The sequence below is a fragment of the Oncorhynchus mykiss genome, chromosome 5 (assembly GCF_057628025.1).
Source record: "Oncorhynchus mykiss isolate SJ-2025 chromosome 5, ASM5762802v1, whole genome shotgun sequence".
In the NCBI taxonomy this organism is placed as follows: domain Eukaryota; kingdom Metazoa; phylum Chordata; class Actinopteri; order Salmoniformes; family Salmonidae; genus Oncorhynchus; species Oncorhynchus mykiss.
The window spans coordinates 92,345,570-92,369,471 of NC_143026.1; the positions used below are offsets into that span (position 1 = coordinate 92,345,570).

Below are 23,902 nucleotides of genomic sequence, written 5' to 3' on the forward strand. Positions count from 1 at the left end.
AGGTTGTAGTTATACACGTGCTGCGTTCAATCAGTTAGCAAGTCAAACATTTCTGAGTTTCCTAGTTCCGACTGGTACTTGAACGCGGCATAATGGTACTTGAAACTCGAAAAGTTAAAAAATTCCGAGCTCTAGAAAGACGCGTGAGTTCCCGAGTTGGAATTTCGGGCTGGATGACTGATCTAAATATTTTTTTCCCAGTTGTAGCTCGTTAAAGCCCTAGTTCCCAGTTGTCTTGAACGCGCTGAAATCAGGCCCATAATCCCAAATCGTTCGAGGGACGAGAGTCACGTAGGAGTGACGCCATCTGACGCAAGACAATGGCCCAAAGGGCGTTTCGTTTCCTAGGTAACAGCCGGAGCGTGCCTTGTTACTGCACCTTCCCCTGTAGAAGGCAGCAGGGGGGCAGCCCTCCACCCATCACACCGTTTTTTGGTGCAAACTAGCGAACACCACATGCATTATTCGTGCAAATTAAATTTTTGCAAAGTTATACCTCTAGAAACCTTTTACTGAAATATTGCATATAAATTTACTTCGCAGGAGCAAGCAAGATACCAAAACAGTGCTACGCCAAGGACAGGTAAGCAAGCTAGCTAACTTTGAAACTTTCAATATGCATTTTCCGGTAACTCTTTGCTGTCAGATCTAGATAGCTAGTTACGTCTTGTGCCATTTAGTCCGGTGAGTTTAGCTAACCACAATCCTAGTTGTGTGTATGTGATCCATGCGGGAAATTGAACTCACGACCCCTAATCTAATCTTGATTATTGTCCAGTCGTGTGGTCCAGTGCTGCAAGGACAGACCTATTGAAGCTGCAGTTGGCCCAGAACAGAGCGGGACGTTTTGCTCTTAATTGTAATCAGAGGGCTGATATAAATACTATGCATGCCAGTCTCTCTTGGCTAAGAGTCGAGGAGAGGCTGACTGCATCAATTCTTTATTTTTTCATAAGAAACATTTAATGTGTTGAAAATCCCGAATTGTTTGCATAGTGAATTTAGACATAGCTCTGACACACATACTTATCCCACCAGACATGCCACCAGGGCACTTTTCACAGTCCCCAAATCCAGAACAAATTCAAGAAAACATACAGTATTATATAGAGCCCTTATTGCTTGGAACTTCCATCTCATCTTGCTAAAATAAACAGTAAACCTGGTTTCAAAAAACAGATAAAGCAACACCTCATGCCTCTCCCCTATTTGACCCAGATAGTTTGTGTGTATGCATGCATTGATATGTAGGCTGTGTGCCTTTAAAAAAATGTATGTAGTTCTTTCCTTGAGCTGTTCTTGTCTATTGATGTTCTGTATTATGTTTCATGTTTTGGAAGAGTAGCGGCTGCTTTTGCAACAGCTAATCGAGATCCTAATAAAATACACCCCCCCCCCCCAAAAAAATACCCTTGGCGTTGCTAGCTAGCACCTCCCTCATATCAACTGCCACACACGACCAGTGAAATCCCTCTGGAAAGGAAGGTGGTGTTGTTCTCTCACCTGTTGAAAGGATAGCAACAATCCTGTTTGTTTGTGTTTTGTAAGGTCAGGCTACATTGGAACAATGGATTCTTATGAGCTGATCTGTTTACATCATTAACTCCAAGGAGACAAGTCTATGAAGCTGCACTTGACACCAGTGCTGTGCCGTGTGCAGTCATTCTGCAGTCAGATTAGTGCACCTGTACATAGCCCATCTATAATTTAGCCCAAACAACTACCTCTCCCCCTACTGTATTTATTTATATATTTATTTTTGCTCCTTTGCACCCCCTTATTTATATCTCTACTTTGCACATTCTTCCACAGCAAATCTACCATTCCAGTGTTTTACTTGCTATATTGTATTTACTTTGCCACCATGGCCTTTTTTTGCCTTTACCTCCCTTATCTCACCTCATTTGCTCACATCGTATATAGACTTATTTCTATACTGTATTATTGACTGTATGTTTGTTTTACTCCATGTGTAACTCTGTGTCGTTGTATGTGTCGAACTGCTTTGCTTTATCTTGGCCAGGTCACAGTTGTAAATGAGAACTTGTTCTCAACTAGCCTACCTGGTTAAATAAAGGTGTTCTCAACTAGACTACCTGGTTAAATAAAGGTGTTCTCAACTGGCCTACCTGGTTAAATAAAGGTGAAATAAAAAAATAAAACATTATTCTCCAGGTGTTTATTGATACAAGATGAGTTATTACCCCCAGTTAATGTTTGAGTCCAAGGTGAAGAAGCCTCTATCCAGAGCATCCCAAACATGCTCAATGGGTGACATGTCTGGTGAGTATGCAGGCCATGGAAGAACTGGGACATTTTCAGCTTCCAGGAATTGTGTACAGATCCTTGCGACTTGCATTATCATTCTGAAACATGAGGTGATGGCGGAGGATGATTGGCATGACAATGGGCCTCAGGATCTCGTCACGGTATCTGTGCATTCAAATTGCCATACACTCTGTCTGTCATCTGCCCAGGACAGTTAAAATCGTGATTCATCCATGGAGAACACACTTCTGTGGCCATCGAAGGTGACCATTTGCCCACTGAAGTCGGTTACGACGCCAAACTGCAGTGAGGTCAAGACCTTAGTGAGGACAACGGGCATATGAGCTTCCCAGAGATGGTTTCTGACAGTTAGTGCAGATATTCTTCGGTTGTGAAAACCCACAGTTTCATCAGTTGTCCGGGTGGCTGTTCTTAGACGATCCCACAGATGAAGAAGCCGGTTGTGGAGGTCCTGGGCTGGCATGGTTACACGTGGTCTGCGGTTGTGAGGCCGGGCTGGACGTACTGCCAAATTTTCGAAAATGACCTGGGAGGCAGCTTATGGTAGACATATGAACATTAAATTACCTGGCAACAGCTCTGGTGGGCATCCCTGCAGTCAGCATTCCAATTGCACGCTCCCTCAAAACTTGAGACATCTGTGGTATTGTGTTGTGTGACAAAACGGCGTATTTTAGAGTGACTATTGTCCCCGGCACAAGGTGCACCTGTGTAATGATCATGCTGTTTAATCAACTTGATATGTAACACCTGTCAGATGGATGGAGTATCTTGGCAAAGGAGAAATGCTCACTAACAGGGGATGTAAACAAATTTGTGCACAAAATTTGAGAAATCCGCTTTTTAAGCTTATGGAACATTTCTGGGATATTTTTATTTCAACTCGTGAAACATTGGACCAACACTTTACATGTTGCATTTTATTTTTGTTCAGTGTTAATAGGGTTCTCTTTCTTTCTTTCACAGCAGCATCTCCTCCAAGTGCCACTACCCCACCTCATTCCCTGCCAGAGCCTACACCACCATGCCTGGCCAGTTCAGAACCCCCAGTGACCCTCCTGTGTCCGGCCTCCTCTCTTTCCCCTCCTCCTGGAGCTCTGGCCACCTGCAGCCCCTACGTTTCCGAGCCCGAACTGAATCCATGGACTGGCGGCGCCTCTCTGCCCTGGATGTGGATCACGTGGCCAGGGAGATGGACGTGGTCGTACTGCAGGAGTACATATCTGCTGTCACCTTCTGTGATGTCACAGGTAACAGAGCAGGGTTGGTCCCGGGGTCAATTCCATTTCACTTCAGTCAATTGAAAAGCAATGACTTCAATTGGAACTGTCCTGACTTTTGTCCATTTTTGTGTGTGAACCTCCCATTTAATTAATAATTATTATTATTATATATTTTTTTACTTCATTGCTTATTGGTTTAATGCACCAAACAAGGACTGTTTACATTTAAAATTGACCCCCAACTCCATCCCTGAAGGTGAGAGGTGTCCCTACTGCCGTAGCCCTGCTGACCCGGCCCTTGTCAACCTACTACGTATGTCCCAGCTCAGCACAGAGTACCTGCTGCACTGTCAGGACTACCTGAGCTCCCAGGTGTCTGGGCTAGAGGACCGTCTACAGGGGGTCCTCTCTAAGGCAGACCGAGAGGGAGAGGAGAGGGCCAGGCTGGACTCTGAGCTACAGGCCACTAAACAGGAGAGCAAACTCAGGAAGAAGATGCTAGCCACACAGCAGCTTCTACTACAGGCTAGCTTCAACAACTACCACAAGGTAAACGTTATCTTTGGACCACACCCGGTCCTCCTTTTTACATCTGGACAGACCATCAAATTATATAATTTTATTTCTACCCATCAACTCACTTCTTCTGCGCTTTAATGCTGTCTTGAATTTATTCTTTCCAATTGGCTTGTGATACTTGGGTTTAGTATCAAGTGAGCATATTTCTAAATGTCAGTTTGATGAGCTCACAATGTCGTTAAACCCGTAACTTCCGGCGCCGACAGAGATGGCCGCCTCGCTTCGCGTTCCTAGGAAACTATGCAGTTTTTTGTTTTTTTACGTGTTATTTCTTACATTAGTACCCCAGCTCATCTTAGGTTTCATTACATACAGTCGAGAAGAACTACTGAATATAAGATCAGCGTCAACTCACTATCAGTACGACCAAGAATATGTTTTTAGCGACGCGGATCCTGTGCTCTGCCTTACAAACAGGACAACGGAGTGGATCCCATGCAGCGACCCAAAAAAACGACTCCGAAAAAGAGGGAAACGAGGCGGTCTTCTGGTCAGACTCCGGAGACGGGCACACCGTGCACCATTCCCTAGCATTCTTCTTGCCAATGTCCAGTCTCTTGACAACAAGGTTGATGAAATCCGAGCAAGGGTAGCATTCCAGAGGGACATCAGAGACTGTAACGTTCTTTGCTTCACGGAAACGTGGCTTACTGGAGAGACGCTATCCGAAGCGGTGCAGCCAACAGGTTTCTCCACGCATCGCGCAGACAGAAAAAAACATATTTCTGGTAAGAAGAGGGGCGGCGGCGTATGCCTTATGACTAACGTGACATGGTGTGATGAAAGAAACATACAGGAACTCAAATCCTTCTGTTCACCTGATTTAGAATTCCTCACAATCAAATGTAGACCGCATTATCTACCAAGAGAATTCTCTTCGATTATAATCACAGCCGTATATATATCCCCCCCCAAGCAGACACATCGTTGGCTCTGAATGAACTTTATTTGACTCTTTGCAAACTGGAAACCATTTATCCGGAGGCTGCATTCATTGTAGCTGGGGATTTTAACAAGGCTAATCTAAAAACAAGACTCCCCAAATTTTATCAGCATATCGATTGCGCAACCAGGGGTGGAAAGACCTTGGATCATTGTTACTCTAACTTCCGCGACGCATATAAGGCCCTGCCCCGCCCCCCTTTCGGAAAAGCTGACCACGACTCCATTTTGTTGATCCCTGCCTACAGACAGAAACTAAAACAAGAGGCTCCCACGCTGAGGTCTGTCCAACGCTGGTCCGACCAAGCTGACTCCACACTCCAAGACTGCTTCCATCACGTGGACTGGGACATGTTTCGTATTGCGTCAGACAACAACATTGACGAATACGCTGATTCGGTGTGCGAGTTCATTAGAACGTGCGTTGAAGATGTCGTTCCCATAGCAACGATTAAAACATTCCCTAACCAGAAACCGTGGATTGATGGCAGCATTCGCGTGAAACTGAGGGCGCGAACCACTGCTTTTAATCAGGGCAAGGTGTCTGGTAACATGACCGAATACAAACAGTGCAGCTATTCCCTCCGCAAGGCTATCAAACAAGCTAAGCGTCAGTACAGAGACAAAGTAGAATCTCAATTCAACGGCTCAGACACAAGAGGCATGTGGCAGGGTCTACAGTCAATCACGGACTACAGGAAGAAATCCAGCCCAGTCACGGACCAGGATGTCCTGCTCCCAGGCAGACTAAATAACTTTTTTGCCCGCTTTGAGGACAATACAGTGCCACTGACACGGCCTGCAACGAAAACTTGCGGTCTCTCCTTCACTGCAGCCGAGGTGAGTAAGACATTTAAACGTGATAACCCTCGCAAGGCTGCAGGCCCAGACGGCATCCCCAGCCGCGCCCTCAGAGCATGCGCAGACCAGCTGGCCGGTGTGTTTACGGACATATTCAATCAATCCTTATACCAGTCTGCTGTTCCCACATGCTTCAAGAGGGCCACCATTGTTCCTGTTCCCAAGAAAGCTAAGGTAACTGAGCTAAACGACTACCGCCCCGTAGCACTCACTTCCGTCATCATGAAGTGCTTTGAGAGACTAGTCAAGGACCATATCACCTCCACCCTACCTGACACCCTAGACCCACTCCAATTTGCTTACCGCCCAAATAGGTCCACAGACGATGCAATCTCAACCACACTGCACACTGCCCTAACCCATCTGGACAAGAGGAATACCTATGTGAGAATGCTGTTCATTGACTACAGCTCGGCATTCAACACCATAGTACCCTCCAAGCTCGTCATCAAGCTCGAGACCCTGGGTCTCGACCCCGCCCTGTGCAACTGGGTACTGGACTTCCTGACGGGCCGCCCCCAGGTGGTGGGGGTAGGCAACAACATCTCCTCCCCGCTGATCCTCAACACTGGGGCCCCACAAGGGTGCGTTCTGAGCCCCATCCTGTACTCCCTGTTCACCCACGACTGCGTGGCCACGCACGCCTCCAACTCAATCATCAAGTTTGCGGACGACACGACAGTGGTAGGCTTGATTACCAACAACGACGAGACGGCCTACAGGGAGGAGGTGAGGGCCCTCGGAGTGTGGTGTCAGGAAAATAACCTCACACTCAACGTCAACAAAACTAAGGAGATGATTGTGGACTTCAGGAAACAGCAGAGGGAACACCCCCCTATCCACATCGATGGAACAGTAGTGGAGAGGGTAGCAAGTTTTAAGTTCCTCGGCATACACATCACAGACAAACTGAATTGGTCCACTCACACAGACAGCATTGTGAAGAAGGCGCAGCAGCGCCTCTTCAACCTCAGGAGGCTGAAGAAATTTGGCTTGTCACCAAAAGCACTCACAAACTTCTACAGATGCACAATCGAGAGCATCCTGGCGGGCTGTATCACCGCCTGGTACGGCAACTGCTCCGCCCTCAACCGTAAGGCTCTCCAGAGGGTAGTGAGGTCTGCACAACGCATCACCGGGGGCAAACTACCTGCCCTCCAGGACACCTACACCACCCGATGTCACAGGAAGGCCATAAAGATCATCAAGGACATCAACCACCCGAGCCACTGCCTGTTCACCCCGCTATCATCCAGAAGGCGAGGTCAGTACAGGTGCATCAAAGCTGGGACCGAGAGACTGAAAAACAGCTTCTATCTCAAGGCTATCAGACTGTTAAACAGCCACCACTAACATTGAGTGGCTGCTGCCAACACACTGACACTGACTCAACTCCAGCCACTTTAATAATGGGAATTGATGGGAAATGATGTAAATATATCACTAGCCACTTTAAACAATGCTACCTTATATAATGTTACTTACCCTACATTATTCATCTCATATGCATACGTATATACTGTACTCTATATCATCGACTGTATCCTTATGTAATACATGTATCACTAGCCACTTTAACTATGCCACTTTGTTTACATACTCATCTCATATGTATATACTGTACTCGATACCATCTACTGTATCTGCCTATGCTGCTCTGTACCATCACTCATTCATATATCCTTATGTACATATTCTTTATCCCCTCACACTGTGTACAAGACAGTAGTTTTGGAATTGTTAGTTAGATTACTTGTTGGTTATTACTGCATTGTCGGAACTAGAAGCACAAGCATTTCGCTACACTCGCATTAACATCTGCTAACCATGTGTATGTGACAAATAAAATTTGATTTGATTTGATTTGGTTTGTCCTCCTGACCAATAATTGAATTGCTATTACAGTTGAAGTGGGAAGTTTACATACACTTAGGTTGGAGTCAAATAAAACTCGTTTTTCAACCACTCCCCAAATTTCCTGTGAACAAACTATAGTTTTGGCAAGTCGGTTAGGACATCTATTTTGTGCATGACACAAGTCATTTTTCCAACAATTGTTTACAGACAGATTATTTCACTTATAATTCACTGTATCAACATTCCAGTGGGTCAGAAGTTTACATACACTAAGTTGACTGTGCCTTTAAACAGCTTGGAACATTGCAGAACATTTAGAAGCTTCTGATAGGCTGATTGACATCATTTGAGTCAATTGGAGGTGTACCTGTGGATGTATTTCAAGGCTTACCTTCAAACTTAATGCCTCTTTGCTTGACATCATGGGAAAATCAAAAGAAATCAGCCAAGCCAAAAAATTGTATACCTCCACAAGTCTGGTTCATCCTTGGGAGCAACTTCCAAACGCCTGAAGGTACCACGTTCATCTGTACAAACAATAGTACATATGTATAAACACCATGGGACCACACAGCCGTCATACCGCTCAGAAAGGAGATGCGTTCTGTCTCCTAGAGATGAGCGTACGTTGGTGCGAAAAGTGCAAATCAATCCCAGAACAACAGCAAAGGACCTTGTGAAGATGCTGGAGGAAACAGGTTTAAAAGTATCTATATCCACAGTAAAACGAGTCCTATATCGACATTACCTGAAAGGCTGCTCAGCAAGGAAGAAGCCACTGCTCCAAAACCGCCATAAAAAAGCCAGACTATGGTTTGCAACTGCACATGGGGACAAAGATCGTACTTTTTGGAGAAATGTCCTATTGTCTGATGAAACAAAAATAGAACTGTTTGGCCATAATGGCCATCATTATGTTGGAGGAAAAAGGGGGACGCTTGCAAGCCGAAGAACACCATCCCAACCGTGAAGCACGGAGGTGGCAGCGTCATGTTGTGGGGGTGCTTTGATGCAGGAGGGACTGATGCACTTCACAAAATAGATGACATCATCAGGAAGGAAAATTATGTGGATATATTGAAGCAACATCTCAAGACATCAGTCAGGAAGTTAAAGCTTGGTTGCAAATGGGTCTTCCAAATGGACAATGACCCCAAGCATACTTCCAAAGTTGTGGCAAAATGGCTTAAAGACAACAAAGTCAAGGTATTGGAGTGGCCATCACAAAGCCCTGACCTCAATCCTATAGAACATTTGTGGGCAGAACTGAAAAAGCGTGTGCGAGCAAGGAGGCCTACAAACCTGACTCAGTTACACCAGCTCTGTCAGGAAGAATGGGGCAAAATTCACCCAACTTATTGTGGGAAGCTTGTGGAAGGCTACCTGAAACGTTTGACCGAAGTTAAACAATTTAAAGGCAACGCTACCAAATACTAATTGAGTGTATGTAAACTTCTGACCCACTGGGAATGTGATGAAAGACATGAAAGCTGAAATAAATTATTCTCTCTACTATTATTCTGACATTTCACATTCTTAAAATAAAGTGCTGATCCTAATTGACCGAAGACAGGACATTTCTACTAGGATTAAATGTCAGGAATTGTGAAAAACTGAGTTTAAATGTATTTCACTAAGGTGTATGTAAACTTCTGACTTCAACTGTCAGTGTCATAGTTTCGTTTAAGTAAATGCCCCATGAAATGTTTAAACTCTGCAGTCTGTAAGAATGACAGAAAACACTAAGCCAATATGAAGGCCTGTTCTTCTGACAGCTGACCATCTCTGTACCCTCCACCCTGACCATCTCTATACTGTACCCTCCACCCTGACCATCTCTGTACTGTACCCTCCACCCTGACCATCTCTGTACTGTACCCTCCACCCTGACCATCTCTGTACTGTACCCTCCACCCTGACCATCTCTGTACCCTCCACCCTGACCATCTCTGTACTGTACCCTCCACCCTGACCATCTCTGTACCCTCCACCCTGACCATCTCTGTACTGTACCCTCCACCCTGACCATCTCTGTACCCTCCACCCTGACCATCTCTGTACCCTCCACCCTGACCATCTCTGACTGTACCCTCCACCCTGACCATCTCTGTACCCTCCACCCTGACCATATCTGTACCCTCCACCCTGACCATCTCTGTACCCTCCACCCTGACCATCTCTGTACTGTACCCTCCACCCTGACCATCTCTGTACCCTCCACCCTGACCATCTCTGTACTGTACCCTCCACCCTGACCATCTCTGTACTGTACCCTCCACCCTGACCACCTCTGTACTGTACCCTCCACCCTGACCATCTCTGTACCCTCCACCCTGACCATCTCTGTACCCTCCACCCTGGCCATCTCTGTCCCCTCCACCGTGACCATCTCTGTACCCTCCAAACTATGATATTTTTTCAGTGCCAATGCTGTGAGAAGTCCTTCATCAACTATTCCTACTTACAAGCCCACCTACAGCGCAGGCACCCGGAGCTGACAGACACAGGTCGGTTTCATATCTACACTCCTCAGACTTTTTTTTTTGTACCCGATTTAACTCTTTATTAGTAAGTAGTCAGTCAACACAATGCATTATAAAACACGTTTATCTGGTTAGGAGGTTTGAACAATACTGTGCTATGTGATTTAGAGTACATTTTTCAATCATGATATGTTCATTTAGTAGCCACTTAATCTCTTTTATCCAGAGTGACTTACAGAACTGTGACCATGGAAAGTGGCGCATATGCCCCATGCAGGAATTTAACCTTCGACCTCATGTTGCCTAACTATATCGTGCTCTAATAGTCACTGAGTGGTTGCGTTTCCTACCGTCTGTTGTCCTCTCCTCAGAGTGGCAGATCCCTACTGTCTGTTGTCCTCTCCTCAGAGAGGCAGATCCCTACTGTCTGTTGTCCTCTCCTCAGAGAGGCAGATCCCTACTGTCTGTTGTCCTCTCCTCAGAGAGGCAGATCCCTACTGTCTGTTGTCCTCTCTTCAGAGTGGCAGATCCCTACTGTCTGATGTCCTCTCCCCAGAGTGGCAGATCCCTACTGTCTGTTGTCCTCTCCCCAGAGTGGCAGATCCCTACTGTCTGTTGTCCTCTCAGAGTGGCAGATCCCTACTGTCTGTTGTCCTCTCCTCAGAGGGGCAGATCCCTACTGTCTGTTGTCCTCTCCTCAGAGAGGCAGATCCCTACTGTCTGTTGTCCTCTCCTCAGAGTGGCAGATCCCTACTGTCTGTTGTCCTCTCCTCAGAGAGGCAGATCCCTACTGTCTGTTGTCCTCTCTTCAGAGTGGCAGATCCCTACTGTCTGTTGTCCTCTCTTCAGAGTGGCAGATCCCTACTGTCTGTTGTCCTCTCAGAGTGGCAGATCCCTACTGTCTGTTGTCCTCTCCTCAGAGAGGCAGATCCCTACTGTCTGTTGTCCTCTCCTCAGAGAGGCAGATCCCTACTGTCTGTTGTCCTCTCCTCAGAGAGGCAGATCCCTACTGTCTGTTGTCCTCTCCTCAGAGAGGCAGATCCCTACTGTCTGTTGTCCTCTCCTCAGAGAGGCAGATCCCTACTGTCTGTTGTCCTCTCCTCAGAGAGGCAGATAACCACTGTCTGTTGTCCTCTCCTCAGAGTGGCAGATCCCTACTGTCTGTTGTCCTCTCCTCAGAGGGGCAGATCCCTACTGTCTGTTGTCCTCTCCTCAGAGAGGCAGATAACCACTGTCTGTTGTCCTCTCCTCAGAGTGGCAGATAGCTACTGTCTGTTGTCCTCTCCTCAGAGAGGCAGATAACTACTGTCTGTTGTCCTCTCCTCAGAGCGGCAGAAGAAGAGGCAGGTGGAACAGATGGAGGATGGGATAGAGGAGCTGAGAGAGAGGCTGAAACTGTCCCAGACTAGACTGGACGTAGAGAGGGAAGCAGAGGCCCTTAGGAAACAGCAGGTAACACCGTACACAAGCGTATTGCCTGCCTTGTGAGTGGGAGGGGAAAGAAAATGAATGAAAGGGAGACTTCAGGTGGTTGAAGTCACTCAGTACGATGAGCCATCGTCAGGAAATGAGCTTATCGAGGTGTCAAGCTCATTGAGGAACTCTCCAAGGGCACCTGGTGGGCGATAGATTACAACAATGTTAAGCTTTAGTGGACAAGTGATAGTGACAGCATGGAATTCAAATGAGGAGATGGACGGGTGAGAGAGGAGATGGACAGGTGAGTGAGGAGATGGACAGGTGAGAGAGGAGATGGACAGGTGATTGAGGATACGGACAGGTGAGTGACGATACGGACAGGTGAGTGAGGAGATGGACATTGAGGAACTCTCCAAGGGCACCTGGTGGGCGATAGATTACAACAATGTTAAGCTTTAGTGGACAAGTGATAGTGACAGCATGGAATTCAAATGAGGAGATGGACGGGTGAGAGAGGAGATGGACGGGTGAGAGAGGAGATGGACAGGTGAGTGAGGAGATGGACAGGTGAGAGAGGAGATGGACAGGTGATTGAGGATACGGACAGGTGAGTGAGGATACGGACAGGTGAGTGAGGAGATGGACAGGTGAGAGAGGAGATGGACAGGTGAGTGAGGATATGGACAGGTGAGAGAGGAGATGGACAGGTGGGTGAGGAGATGTACAGGTGTGTGAGGAGATGGACAGGTGGGTGAGGAGATGGACAGGTGAGTGAGGAGATGGAGAGAGAGGAGATGGACAGGTGAGAGAGGAGATGGACAGGTGAGTGAGGAGATGGACAGGTGAGAGAAGAGATAGACAGGTGAGAGAAGAGATGGACAGGTGAGAGAGGAGATGGACAGGTGAGAGAGGAGATGGACAGGTGAGTGAGGAGATGGACAGGTGAGTGAGGAGATGGACAGGTGCATGAGGAGATGGACAGGTGAGTGAGGAGATGGACAGGTGAGAGAGGAGATGGACAGGTGATTGAGGATACGGACAGGTGAGTGAGGATACGGACAGGTGAGTGAGGAGATGGACAGGTGAGTGAGGAGATGGACAGGTGAGAGAGGAGATGGACAGGTGAGTGAGGAGGTGGACAGGTGAGTGAAGAGATGGACAGGTGAGTGAGGAGATAGACAGGGGAGTGAGGAGATGGACAGGTGAGTGAGGAGGTGGACAGGTGAGAGAGGAGATGGACAGGTGAGTGAGGAGATGGACAGGTGAGTGAGGAGATGGACAGGTAAGTGAGGAGATGGACAGGTGAGAGAAGAGATGGACAGGTGAGAGAAGAGATGGACAGGTGAGAGAGGAGATGGACAGGTGAGTGAGGAGATGGACAGGTGCATGAGGAGATGGACAGGTGCGTGAGGAGATGGACAGGTGAGAGAGGAGATGGACAGGTGAGAGAGGAGATGGACAGGTGAGAGAAGAGATGGACAGGTGAGAGAGGAGATGGACAGGTGAGTGAGGAGATGGACAGGTGAGAGAGGAGATGGACAGGTGAGTGAGGAGATGGACAGGTACGTGAGGAGATGGACAGGTGCGTGAGGAGATGGACAGGTGAGTGAGGAGATGGACAGGTGAGTGAGGAGATGGACAGGTGAGAGAGGAGATGGACAGGTGAGTGAGGAGATGGACAGGTGAGTGAGGAGATGGACAGGTGAGTGAGGAGATGGACAGGAGAGAGAAGAGATGGACAGGTGAGAGAAGAGATGGACAGGTGAGAGAGGAGATGGACAGGTGCGTGAGGAGATGGACAGGTGAGAGAGGAGATGGACAGGTGAGAGAGGAGATGGACAGGTGAATGAGGAGATGGACAGGTGAGAGAGGAGATGGACAGGTGAGTGAGGAGATGGACAGGTGAGAGAAGAGATGGACAGGTGAGAGAAGAGATGGACAGGTGAGAGAGGAGATGGACAGGTGAGTGAGGAGATGGACAGGTGAGTGAGGAGATGGACAGGTGAGTGAGGAGATGGACAGGTACATGAGGAGATGGACAGGTGTGTGAGGAGATGGACAGGTGAGAGAGGAGATGGACAGGTGAGAGAGGAGATGGACAGGTGAGAGAGGAGATGGACAGGTGAGTGAGGAGATGGACAGGTGAGTGAGGAGATGGACAGGTGAGTGAGGAGATGGACAGGTGAGTGAGGAGATGGACAGGTACATGAGGAGATGGACAGGTACATGAGGAGATGGACAGGTGCGTGAGGAGATGGACAGGTGGGTGAGGAGATGGACAGGTGAGTGAGGATATGGACAGGTGAGAGAGGAGATGGACAGGTGGGTGAGGAGATGGACAGGTGAGTGAGGAGATGGACAGGTGAGTGAGGAGGTGGACAGGTGAGTGAGGAGATGGACAGGTGACTGAGGAGATGGACAGGTGAGTGAGGAGATGGACAGGTGAGTGAGGAGGTGGACAGGTGAGAGAGGAGATGGACAGGTGAGAGAGGAGATGGACAGGTGAGTGAGGAGATGGACAGGTGAGTGAGGAGATGGACAGGAGAGAGAAGAGATGGACAGGTGAGAGAGGAGATGGACAGGTGAGTGAGGAGATGGACAGGTGAGTGAGGAGATGGACAGGTGAGTGAGGAGATGGACAGGTACATGAGGAGATGGACAGGTGCGTGAGGAGATGGACAGGTGAGAGAGGAGATGGACAGGTGAGAGAGGAGATGGACAGGTGAGTGAGGAGATGGACAGGTGAGTGAGGAGATGGACAGGTGAGTGAGGGAGAAAAGAGAATCTCCACATAGGATACATTAGTAGTCCTGTGTCATCACCTTGACGACCAGATGCTCTCAGACTATGAGAGAAAATGTAGTCAGATGAAGAGAGAGCCGCTGGAGTAGCAGTGTTCTCTGAGGTGATCCATGAGCCTGAGAAGCTGGTTATATTCTCAGAAAAGAAGTGAAACCACTCCCCCTCCAAAACAGGCAGATTCAGGACAGTACTCCCCCTCCAATACAGGCAGATTCAGGACAGTTCTCCCCCTCCAATACAGGCAGATTCAGGACAGTTCTCTCCCTCCAATACAGGCATATTCAGGACTGTACTCCCCCTCCAATACAGGCGGATTCAGGACTGTATTCCTTCTCCAATACAGGCAGATTCAGGACAGTTCTGTCCTGATGTGGGCGTAGATGTGGGTGTAGATGTGGGTGTAGATGTGGGCGTAGATGTGGGTATAGATGTAGATGTGGGTATAGATGTAGATGTGGGTATAGATGTGGATGTAGATGTGGGTGTAGATGTGGGTATAGATGTAGATGTGGGTATAGATATGGGTATAGATGTATATGTGGGTATAGATGTGGGTATAGATATGGGTATAGATATAGGTGTGGGTATAGATGTGGGCATAGATGTGGGTGTAGATGTGGATGTAGATGTGGGCGTAGATGTGGGTATAGATGTGGGTATAGATGTGGGTATAGATGTGGGTATAGATATAGATGTGGGCATAGGTGTGGGTATAGATGTGGGCATAGGTGTGGGCATAGATGTGGGTGTAGGTGTGGGCATAGATGTGGGCGTAGATGTGGGTGTAGATGTGGGTATAGATGTGGGTGTAGGTGTGGGCATAGATGTGGGTGTAGATGTGGGCGTAGATGTGGGCGTAGATGTGGGTGTAGATGTGGGTATAGATGTGGGTGTAGATGTGGGTATAGATGTGAGTATAGATGTAGGTATAGGTGTGGGTGTAGATGTGGGTATAGATGTGAGTATAGATGTAGGTATAGGTGTGGGTGTAGATGTGGGTATAGATGTGGGTATAGATGTGGGCATAGGTGTGGGTATAGATGTGGGCATAGATGTGGGTATAGATGTGGGCATAGATGTGGGCATAGATGTGGGTATAGATGTGGGTATAGATGTGGGCATAGGTGTGGGTATAGATGTGGGCATAGATGTGGGCATAGGTGTGGGTATAGATGTGGGCATAGATGTGGGCATAGGTGTGGGTATAGATGTGGGCATAGATGTGGGCATAGGTGTGGGCATAGATGTGGGTATAGATGTGGGCATAGATGTGGGTATAGATGTGGGCATAGATGTGGACATAGATGTGGGTATAGATGTGGGCATAGATGTGGGCATAGATGTGGGCATAGGTGTGGGTATAGATGTGGGTATAGATGTGGGTATAGATGTGGGTATAGGTGTGGGTATAGGTGTGGGTATAGGTGTGGGTATAGATGTGGGTATAGATGTGGGTATAGATGTGGGTATAGATGTGGGTATAGGTGTGGGTATAGATGTAGATGTGGGCATAGATGTGGTTATAGATGTGGGTATAGATGTGGACATAGATGTGGGTATAGATGTGGGCATAGATGTGGGCATAGATGTGGGCATAGATGTGGGTATAGATGTGGACATAGATGTGGGCATAGATGTGGGCATAGATGTGGGTATAGATGTGGACATAGATGTGGGCATAGATGTGGGTACGTTGCAGACCAACGAGCCGGTGTGGCCACTCATGATGAGTTCAGATTTGTGTTGTTGTTGTGTTCCTCCACCCCCTTCACAGTTACCCATCCCAGATGTATATCTATACTGCTGTGTCTCTCATGAGTGCTTCAATGGGTTTAACCAACAGGAGCTGGAAGATCAGCGAAGGAAAGAGACCTCGGAGAGAGAGAAGATGGAGAGCTGGAAAGAGGAGGAGAGGAAGAAGTTTCATGAGGAAATGAGGGACCTGAAGCAGCTGTTCCTGCAGGAGTTCAGAGATATGGCCAGCAGGAGCTCCTCCATCGAGGCTGTGAGTCCTATTCCCATTTTAAAGGACATGCACGAAAACAGGGGCTTAGTGGCGTGGTGGCGAAAGTGATGTCGAGTCAATCCAAGGTGTAGTGCTTTCCAGCCACTAGATGGCGCCACAGTGTAAAGAAAGAGACGGTTTTCAAAAGCTCAAGCACACACCCCTGCTGCTTGCCTAACACACAAAAACCAGTATCAAGTCATTTTTCCAATGGACTTTGAAGCTATAATCCTTAATGGTGAAACAGTCACATCCGTTTGAGATATTACAACCAACAAGTGAATTACTGCATACAACCAACATGGTTTCTTTGCGCTCTGACATCATCGAACAATCACAATATGTACCGCTATTTAAAATACGCTGCTGTACCCTCCTCTCATCCGTTTCATCATCAAAACAAAAACAAAAACAATAACAAAAACAATAACAGAGCTGCTGAAGCAAACGGTGCCTCTGTTTCCCCCCAAAAAGCAGATGCCATTTTAAAAAAATATATATATATATATTTTTTTTAATTCCTCAATGTATTCTTCTGAAACAAATACTTAATTCCAAACGTGAAAATAAGTTCTGTTTTTTTTTATTTTACTTACTGTGTTGTCTCATGACTTAACAAGATGGGAAAACTCACTTGACAGAAACTACAGGAGCTCCAGACCAGAGAAGAAGTGACTGTTTCTAACCTGGGCTCCTATCAAGAGGAGGAGGAGCTGCAGCAGAGAGAAGAGGCAGAGAAGAGGATGATGATGATGAAGAAGAAGATGTCTGAGCAGGTAAGACAGAAGAACACACCACTACCTGGGCTGTTTTTCCCAGTACTCTTCTGGTAGGTAGGTAGGTAGGTAGGTAGGTAGGTAGGTAGGTAGGTAGGTAGGTAGGTAGGTAAGGTAGGTTAGGTAGGTAGGTAGGTAGGTAGGTTTGTTTGTTTGGTGGCTGACTAAATATTTTTTTGCCCCACTGTACGTACGTACGTTTAGTCAGCCACCAGTATTTAGTCAGCCACCAGTATTTAGTCAGCCACCAGTATTTAGTCAGCCACCAGTATTTAGTCAGCCACCAGTATTTAGTCAGCCACCAGTATTTAGTCAGCCACCAGTATTTAGTCAGCCAGCCACCAGTATTTAGTCAGCCACCAGTATTTAGTCAGCCAGCCACCAGTATTTAGTCAGCCACCAGTATTTAGTCAGCCAGCCACCAGTATTTAGTCAGCCAGCCACCAGTATTTAGTCAGCCAGCCACCAGTATTTAGTCAGCCAGCCACCAGTATTTAGTCAGCCAGCCACCAGTATTTAGTCAGCCACCAGTATTTAGTCAGCCAGCCACCAGTATTTAGTCAGCCACCAACATACATACTGTGGGGCAAAAAAGTATTTAGTCAGCCACCAATTGTGCAAGTTCTCCCACTTAAAAAGATGAGAGAGGTCTGTAATTTTCATCATATGTACACTTCAACTATGACAGATAAAATGAGAAAAAAAATCCAGAAAATCACATTGTAGGATTTTTAATGAATTTATTGCAAATTATGGTGGAAAATAAGTATTTGGTCACCTACAAACAAACAAGATTTCTGGCTCTCACAGACCTGTAACTTCTTCTTTAAGAGGCTCCTCTGTCCTCCACTCGTTACCTGTATTAATGGAACCTGTTTGAACTTGTTATCAGTATAAAAGACACCTGTCCACAACCTCAAACAGTCACACTCCAAACTCCACTATGGCCAAGACCAAAGAGCTGTCAAAGGACACCAGAAACAAAATTGTAGACACCAGGCTGGGAAGACTGGATCTGCAATAGGTAAGCACAGCCAGAAGAGGACTGGCCACCCCACATAGCCTGGTTCCTCTCTAGGTTTCTTCCTAGGTTTTGGCCTTTCTAGGGAGTTTTTCCTAGCCACCGTGCTTCTACACCTGCATTGCTTGCTGTTTGGGGTTTTAGGCTGGGTTTCTGTACAGCACTTTGAGATATCAGCTGATGTACGAAGGGCTATATAAATACATTTGATTTGATTTGATTTAAGCAGCTTGGTTTGAAGAAATCAACTGTGGGAGCAATTATTAGGAAATGGAAGACATACAAGACCACTGATAATCTCCCTCGATCTGGGGCTCCACGCAAGATCTCACCCCGTGGGGTCAAAATGATCACAAGAACGGTGAGCAAAAATCCCAGAACCACACGGGGGGACCTAGTGAATGACCTGCAGAGAGCTGGGACCAAAGTAACAAAGCCTACCATCAGTAACACTACGCCGCCAGGGACTCAAATCCTGCAGTGCCAGACGTGTCCCCCTGCTTAAGCCAGTACATGTCCAGGCCCGTCTGAAGTTTGTCATATGGTCAGATGAAACCAAAATAAAACTTTTTGGTAAAAACTCAACTCGTTGTGTTTGGAGGACAAAGAATGCTGAGTTGCATCCAAAGAACACCATACCTACTGTCAAGCATGGGGGTGGAAACATCATGCTTTGGGGCTGTTTTTCTGCAAAGGGACCATGACGACTGATCCGTGTAAACGAAAGAATGAATGGGGCCATGTATCGTGAGATTTTGAGTGAAATCCTCCTTCCATCAGCAAGGGCATCGAAGATGAAACGTGGCTGGGTCTTTCAGCATGACAATGATCCCAAACACACCGCCCGGGCAACGAAGGAGTGGCTTCGTAAGAAGCATTTCAAGGTCCTGGAGTGGCCTAGCCAGTCTCCAGATCTCAACCCCATAGAAAATCTTTGGAGGGAGTTGAAAGTCCGTGTTGCCCAGCAACAGCCCCAAAACATCACTGCTCTAGAGGAGATCTGCATGGGGGAATGGGCCAAAATACCAGCAACAGTGTGTGAAATCCTTGTGAAGACTTACAGAAAACGTTTGACCTCTGTCATTGCCAACAAAGGGTAAATATCAAAGTATTGAGATAAACTTTTGTTATTGACCAAATACTTATTTTCCAGCATAATTTGCAAATAAATTAATTAAAAAATCCTACAATGTGATTTTCTGGATTTGTTTCTAATTTTGTCTGTCATAGTGTACCTATAATGAAAATTACAGACCTCTCTCATCTTTTTAAGTGGGAGAACTTGCACAATTGGTGGCTGACTAAATACTTTTTTGCCCCACTGTATGTATGTATGTATGCATGTATGTAATCACCAGCTGAGATGTCAGTATGTGGTCCATTAAGACATCTTGCTATGAAATCAGAACAATCGACACAAAGCATAAACTAAAAATCCATGTTGGTACTGGCCTTTTTTCCATCTCTGTCCGTCTCCTTCAGAAGCGTGAGTGGAACAAACGGTTTAAAGAGAGCCAGAACAGGCACGTGTTGGAGAGAGACGAGGTAAGACGCACGTCTGTGCGTGTGTCGGGGGGGGGGTTGGGTTGAATAGCGGACACTAAAGTATTGTCCTCCTGACCTCCTCAGCTTCAGAGTGAGAATGATAGGTTGCAGCTGGCCCTGTCTGTAGAACACAGGTCAGACCGACACAAGCTAGAACAACAGGTCACTACCCTGTCTGCCAGGGTCCAACAGAAAGACCGGCTCATCAGGTCTCAGGAGGATAAGGTATGATCATCAGCTACCAAACGCTATGCTGTTGTTGTTGATGCTGTCCATCTATAATTACTGCAGTACGTTAAGTTGTCGTCTTGGTCAGAGCGTTTTTTATCAGGGTTGTATTACCATCTGTATTACAGATCAACAAGATGTCTAGAAGAACAGTGGCAGGTAATACAATACAAAACACAGGCCTATTTATTCTAGACTTTGTTATTGTATTCAATAAGGGTGGGGGGGGGGGGTGGTCTTGGAGGGTGAGGGTCACAGTTTTTTGGCCTTGTGGGAGATCTGTCGACGTGGCCTTGAGCAGGGCGTTGACCCTGGATGCTTCTGTGTGTCGCTCTGAATGGGAGTCTGTTGTATGACTGGTGTGGTGTAGTTGTTGGATGACTGGTGTGGTGTAGTTGTTGGATGACTGGTGTGGTGTAGTTGTTGGATGACTGGTGTGGTGTAGTTGTTGGATGACTGGTATGGTGTAGTTGTTGGATGACTGATGTGGTGTAGTTGTTGGACGACTGGTATGGTGTAGTTGTTGGACGACTGGTATGGTGTAGTTGTTGGACGACTGGTGTGGTGTAGTTGTTGGATGACTGGTGTGGTGTAGTTGTTGGATGACTGGTGTGGTGTAGTTGTTGGATGACTGGTGTGGTGTAGTTGTTGGATGACTGGTGTGGTGTAGTTGTTGGATGACTGGTGTGGTGTAGTTGTTGGATGACTGGTGTGGTGTAGTTGTTGGATGACTGGTGTGGTGTAGTTGTTGGATGACTGGTATGGTGTAGTTGTTGGATGACTGGTGTGGTGTAGTTGTTGGATGACTGGTGTGGTGTAGTTGTTGGATGACTGGTGTGGTGTAGTTGTTGGATGACTGGTGTGGTGTAGTTGTTGGATGACTGGTGTGGTGTAGTTGTTGGATGACTGATGTGGTGTAGTTGTTGGATGACTGGTGTGGTGTAGTTGTTGGATGACTGGTGTGGTGTAGTTGTTGGATGACTGGTGTGGTGTAGTTGTTGGATGACTGGTGTGGTGTAGTTGTTGGATGACTGATGTGGTGTAGTTGTTGGATGACTGGTGTGGTGTAGTTGTTGGATGACTGGTGTGGTGTAGTTGTTGGATGACTGATGTGGTGTAGTTGTTGGATGACTGATGTGGTGTAGTTGTTGGATGACTGGTGTGGTGTAGTTGTTGGATGACTGGTGTGGTGTAGTTGTTGGATGACTGATGTGGTGTAGTTGTTGGATGACTGGTGTGGTGTAGTTGTTGGATGACTGGTGTGGTGTAGTTGTTGGATGACTGATGTGGTGTAGTTGTTGGATGACTGGTGTGGTGTAGTTGTTGGATGACTGGTGTGGTGTAGTTGTTGGATGACTGGTGTGGTGTAGTTGTTGGATGACTGGTGTGGTGTAGTTGTTGGATGACTGGTATGGTGTAGTTGTTGGATGACTGGTGTGGTGTAGTTGTTGGACGACTGGTATGGTGTAGTTGTTGGATGACTGATGTGGTGTAGTTGTTGGATGACTGATGTGGTGTAGTTGTTGAGATATATATATTATGTTCTATTTTAATGTGATGGTTTTCTGTCAGATACTCCCATCAAACAAACGTTCCAACACTCCACGGAAGAGGAGGAGGAAGAAGAGGAGGAGGAAGAAGAGGAGGAGGAAGAAGAGGAAGAAAGTATGTATGAATCATACTATGAATCATGTATCTTTTTGTTAGTTTTCTTTTTATAGAACAAAACAGTCAACATCCTTCGATATCTCATAGATCTGGAGGATTCTGGTGAGACCAGGAGTAGACTGTTGGAGTCCCTCCGGAGGAACCCCGCCTTGGTGAAGGAGTTCAGACCCATACTAGAGGAAACGCTGGAGGAGAGGCTGGAGAAGATGGGTCTCAGAAAGGTACATGTATTGAATCAATCACTCTAGTCAATTAAGTCAGCAGTTGTCACAAAGTGAAATACAGTGCATTCGGAAATGATTCAGACCCTTTGACTTTTTCCACATTTTGTTACATTACAGCCTTATTCTAAAATTGATTAAATAGTTTTTTTCCCCCCCTCATCAATCGTGGCCAAAAGTTTTGAGAATGACACAAATATTCATTTTCACAAAGTCTGCTGCCTCAGTTTGTATGATGACAATTTGCATATACTCCAGAATGTTATGTAGAGTGATCAGATGAATTGCAATTAATTGCAAAGTCCCTCTTTGCCATGCAAATGAACTGAATCCCACAAAAAAAACATTTCCGCTGTATTTCAGCCCTGCCACAAAAGGACCAGCTGACATCATGTCAGCGATTCTCTCGTTAACACAGGTGTGAGTGTTGACGAGGACAAGGCTGGAAATCACTCTGTCATGCTGATTGAGTTCGAATAAGAGACTAGAAGCTTCAAATGGAGGGTGGTGCTTGGAATCATTGTCCTTCCTCTGTCAACCATGGTTACCTGCAAGGAAACACATGCCGTCATCATTGCTTTGCACAAGAAGGGCTTCACAGGCAAGGATATTGCTGCCAGTAAGATTGCACCTAAATCAACCATATATCGGATCATCAAGAACTTCAAGGAGGGCGGTTCAATTGTTGTGAAAAGGCTTCAGGGCGCCCAACAAAGTCCAGGAAGCTCCAGGACCGTCTCCTAAAGTTGATTCAGCTGTGGGATCGGGGCACCACCAGTACAGAGCTTGCTCAGGAATAGCAGCAAGCAGGTGTGAGTCCATCTGCACACACAGTGAGGTGAAGACTTTTGGATGACAGACTGATATTCAGCAAAAGGTACAGGGATTGGACTGCTGAGGACCTGGGTAAAGTCATTTTCTCTGATGAATCCCCTTTCCGATTGTTTGGGGCATCTGGAAAAAAGCTTGTCCGGAGAAGACAAGGTGTGCGTTACCATAAGTCCTGTGTCATGCCAACAGTAAAGCATCCTGAGACCATTCATGTGTGGGGTTGCTTCTCAGCCAAGGGAGTGGGCTCATTCACAATTTTAAGAAGAACACAGCCATGAATAAAGAATGGTACCAACACATCCTCCGAGAGCAACTTCTCCCAAGCATCCAGGAACAGTTTGGTGACGAACAATGCCTTTTCCAGCATGATGGAGGACCTTGCCATGAGGCAAAAGTGATAACTATGTGGCTCGGGGAATAAAAAAAATGATATTTTGGTTCCATGGAAACTCCCCAGACCTTAATCCCATTTGAGAACGTGTGGTCAATCCAGAGATGCTCGATCGGGTTCAAGTCCAGGTTTTGTCTGGGCTACTCAAGGACATTCAGAGACTTGTCCCGAAGCCACTCCTAAGTTTATCTTGGCTGTGTGCTTAGGGTGTTTCTCCTGTTGGAAGGTGAACCTACACCCCAGTTTGAGGTCTTGAGCTTTCTGGAGCAGGTTTTCATCAAGGATCTCTCTGTACTTTGCTCTGTTCATCTTTCCCTCGATCCTGACTAGTCTCTTGGAAACCCTGCCTATTGAAAAACATTCCCACAGCATGATGCCGCCACCACCATGCTTCACCATAGATGGTGCCAGGTTTCCTCCAGACGTGACGCTTGGCATCCAGGCGAAATAGTTAAATATTGGTTTTATCAGACCAGAGGATCTTGTTTCTCGTGGTCTGAGAGTCCTTTAGGTGCCTTTTTGGCAAACTCCAAGTGGGCTGTCATGTGGCTTTTACTGAGGAGTGGGTTCCATCTGGCCACTCTACCATAAAGGCCTGATTGGAGTGCTGCAGAGATGGTTGTCCTTCTGGAAGGTTCTCCAATCTCCACAGAGGAACTTTGGAGCTCTGTCAGGGTGACCATCGGGTTCTTGGTCACCTCCCTGACCAAGGCCCTTCTCCCCCGATTGCTCAGTTTGGCCAGGTGGCCAGCTCTAGGAAG

The 23,902-nt window shown here is 46.8% G+C and overlaps 1 protein-coding gene across 1 annotated transcript in view; it reads left to right on the forward strand.

The window, feature by feature from the left end:
- Positions 1-322: 322 nt before the first annotated feature.
- The window catches only part of dzip1l (DAZ interacting zinc finger protein 1 like), a 30,459-nt gene continuing 6,879 nt past the window's right edge, over positions 323-23,902 (forward strand). The window contains exons 1-12 of the mRNA XM_036978907.2: positions 323-583; positions 3,256-3,539; positions 3,769-4,061; positions 10,174-10,258; positions 11,562-11,686; positions 16,299-16,460; positions 17,102-17,236; positions 19,740-19,802; positions 19,887-20,027; positions 20,159-20,189; positions 21,603-21,695; positions 21,786-21,919. Coding sequence (XP_036834802.1) covers positions 3,314-3,539; positions 3,769-4,061; positions 10,174-10,258; positions 11,562-11,686; positions 16,299-16,460; positions 17,102-17,236; positions 19,740-19,802; positions 19,887-20,027; positions 20,159-20,189; positions 21,603-21,695; positions 21,786-21,919 — 1,488 coding nt within the window. The 5' untranslated portion in view covers positions 323-583; positions 3,256-3,313. The remainder of the gene's footprint in view (positions 584-3,255; positions 3,540-3,768; positions 4,062-10,173; positions 10,259-11,561; positions 11,687-16,298; positions 16,461-17,101; positions 17,237-19,739; positions 19,803-19,886; positions 20,028-20,158; positions 20,190-21,602; positions 21,696-21,785; positions 21,920-23,902) is intronic.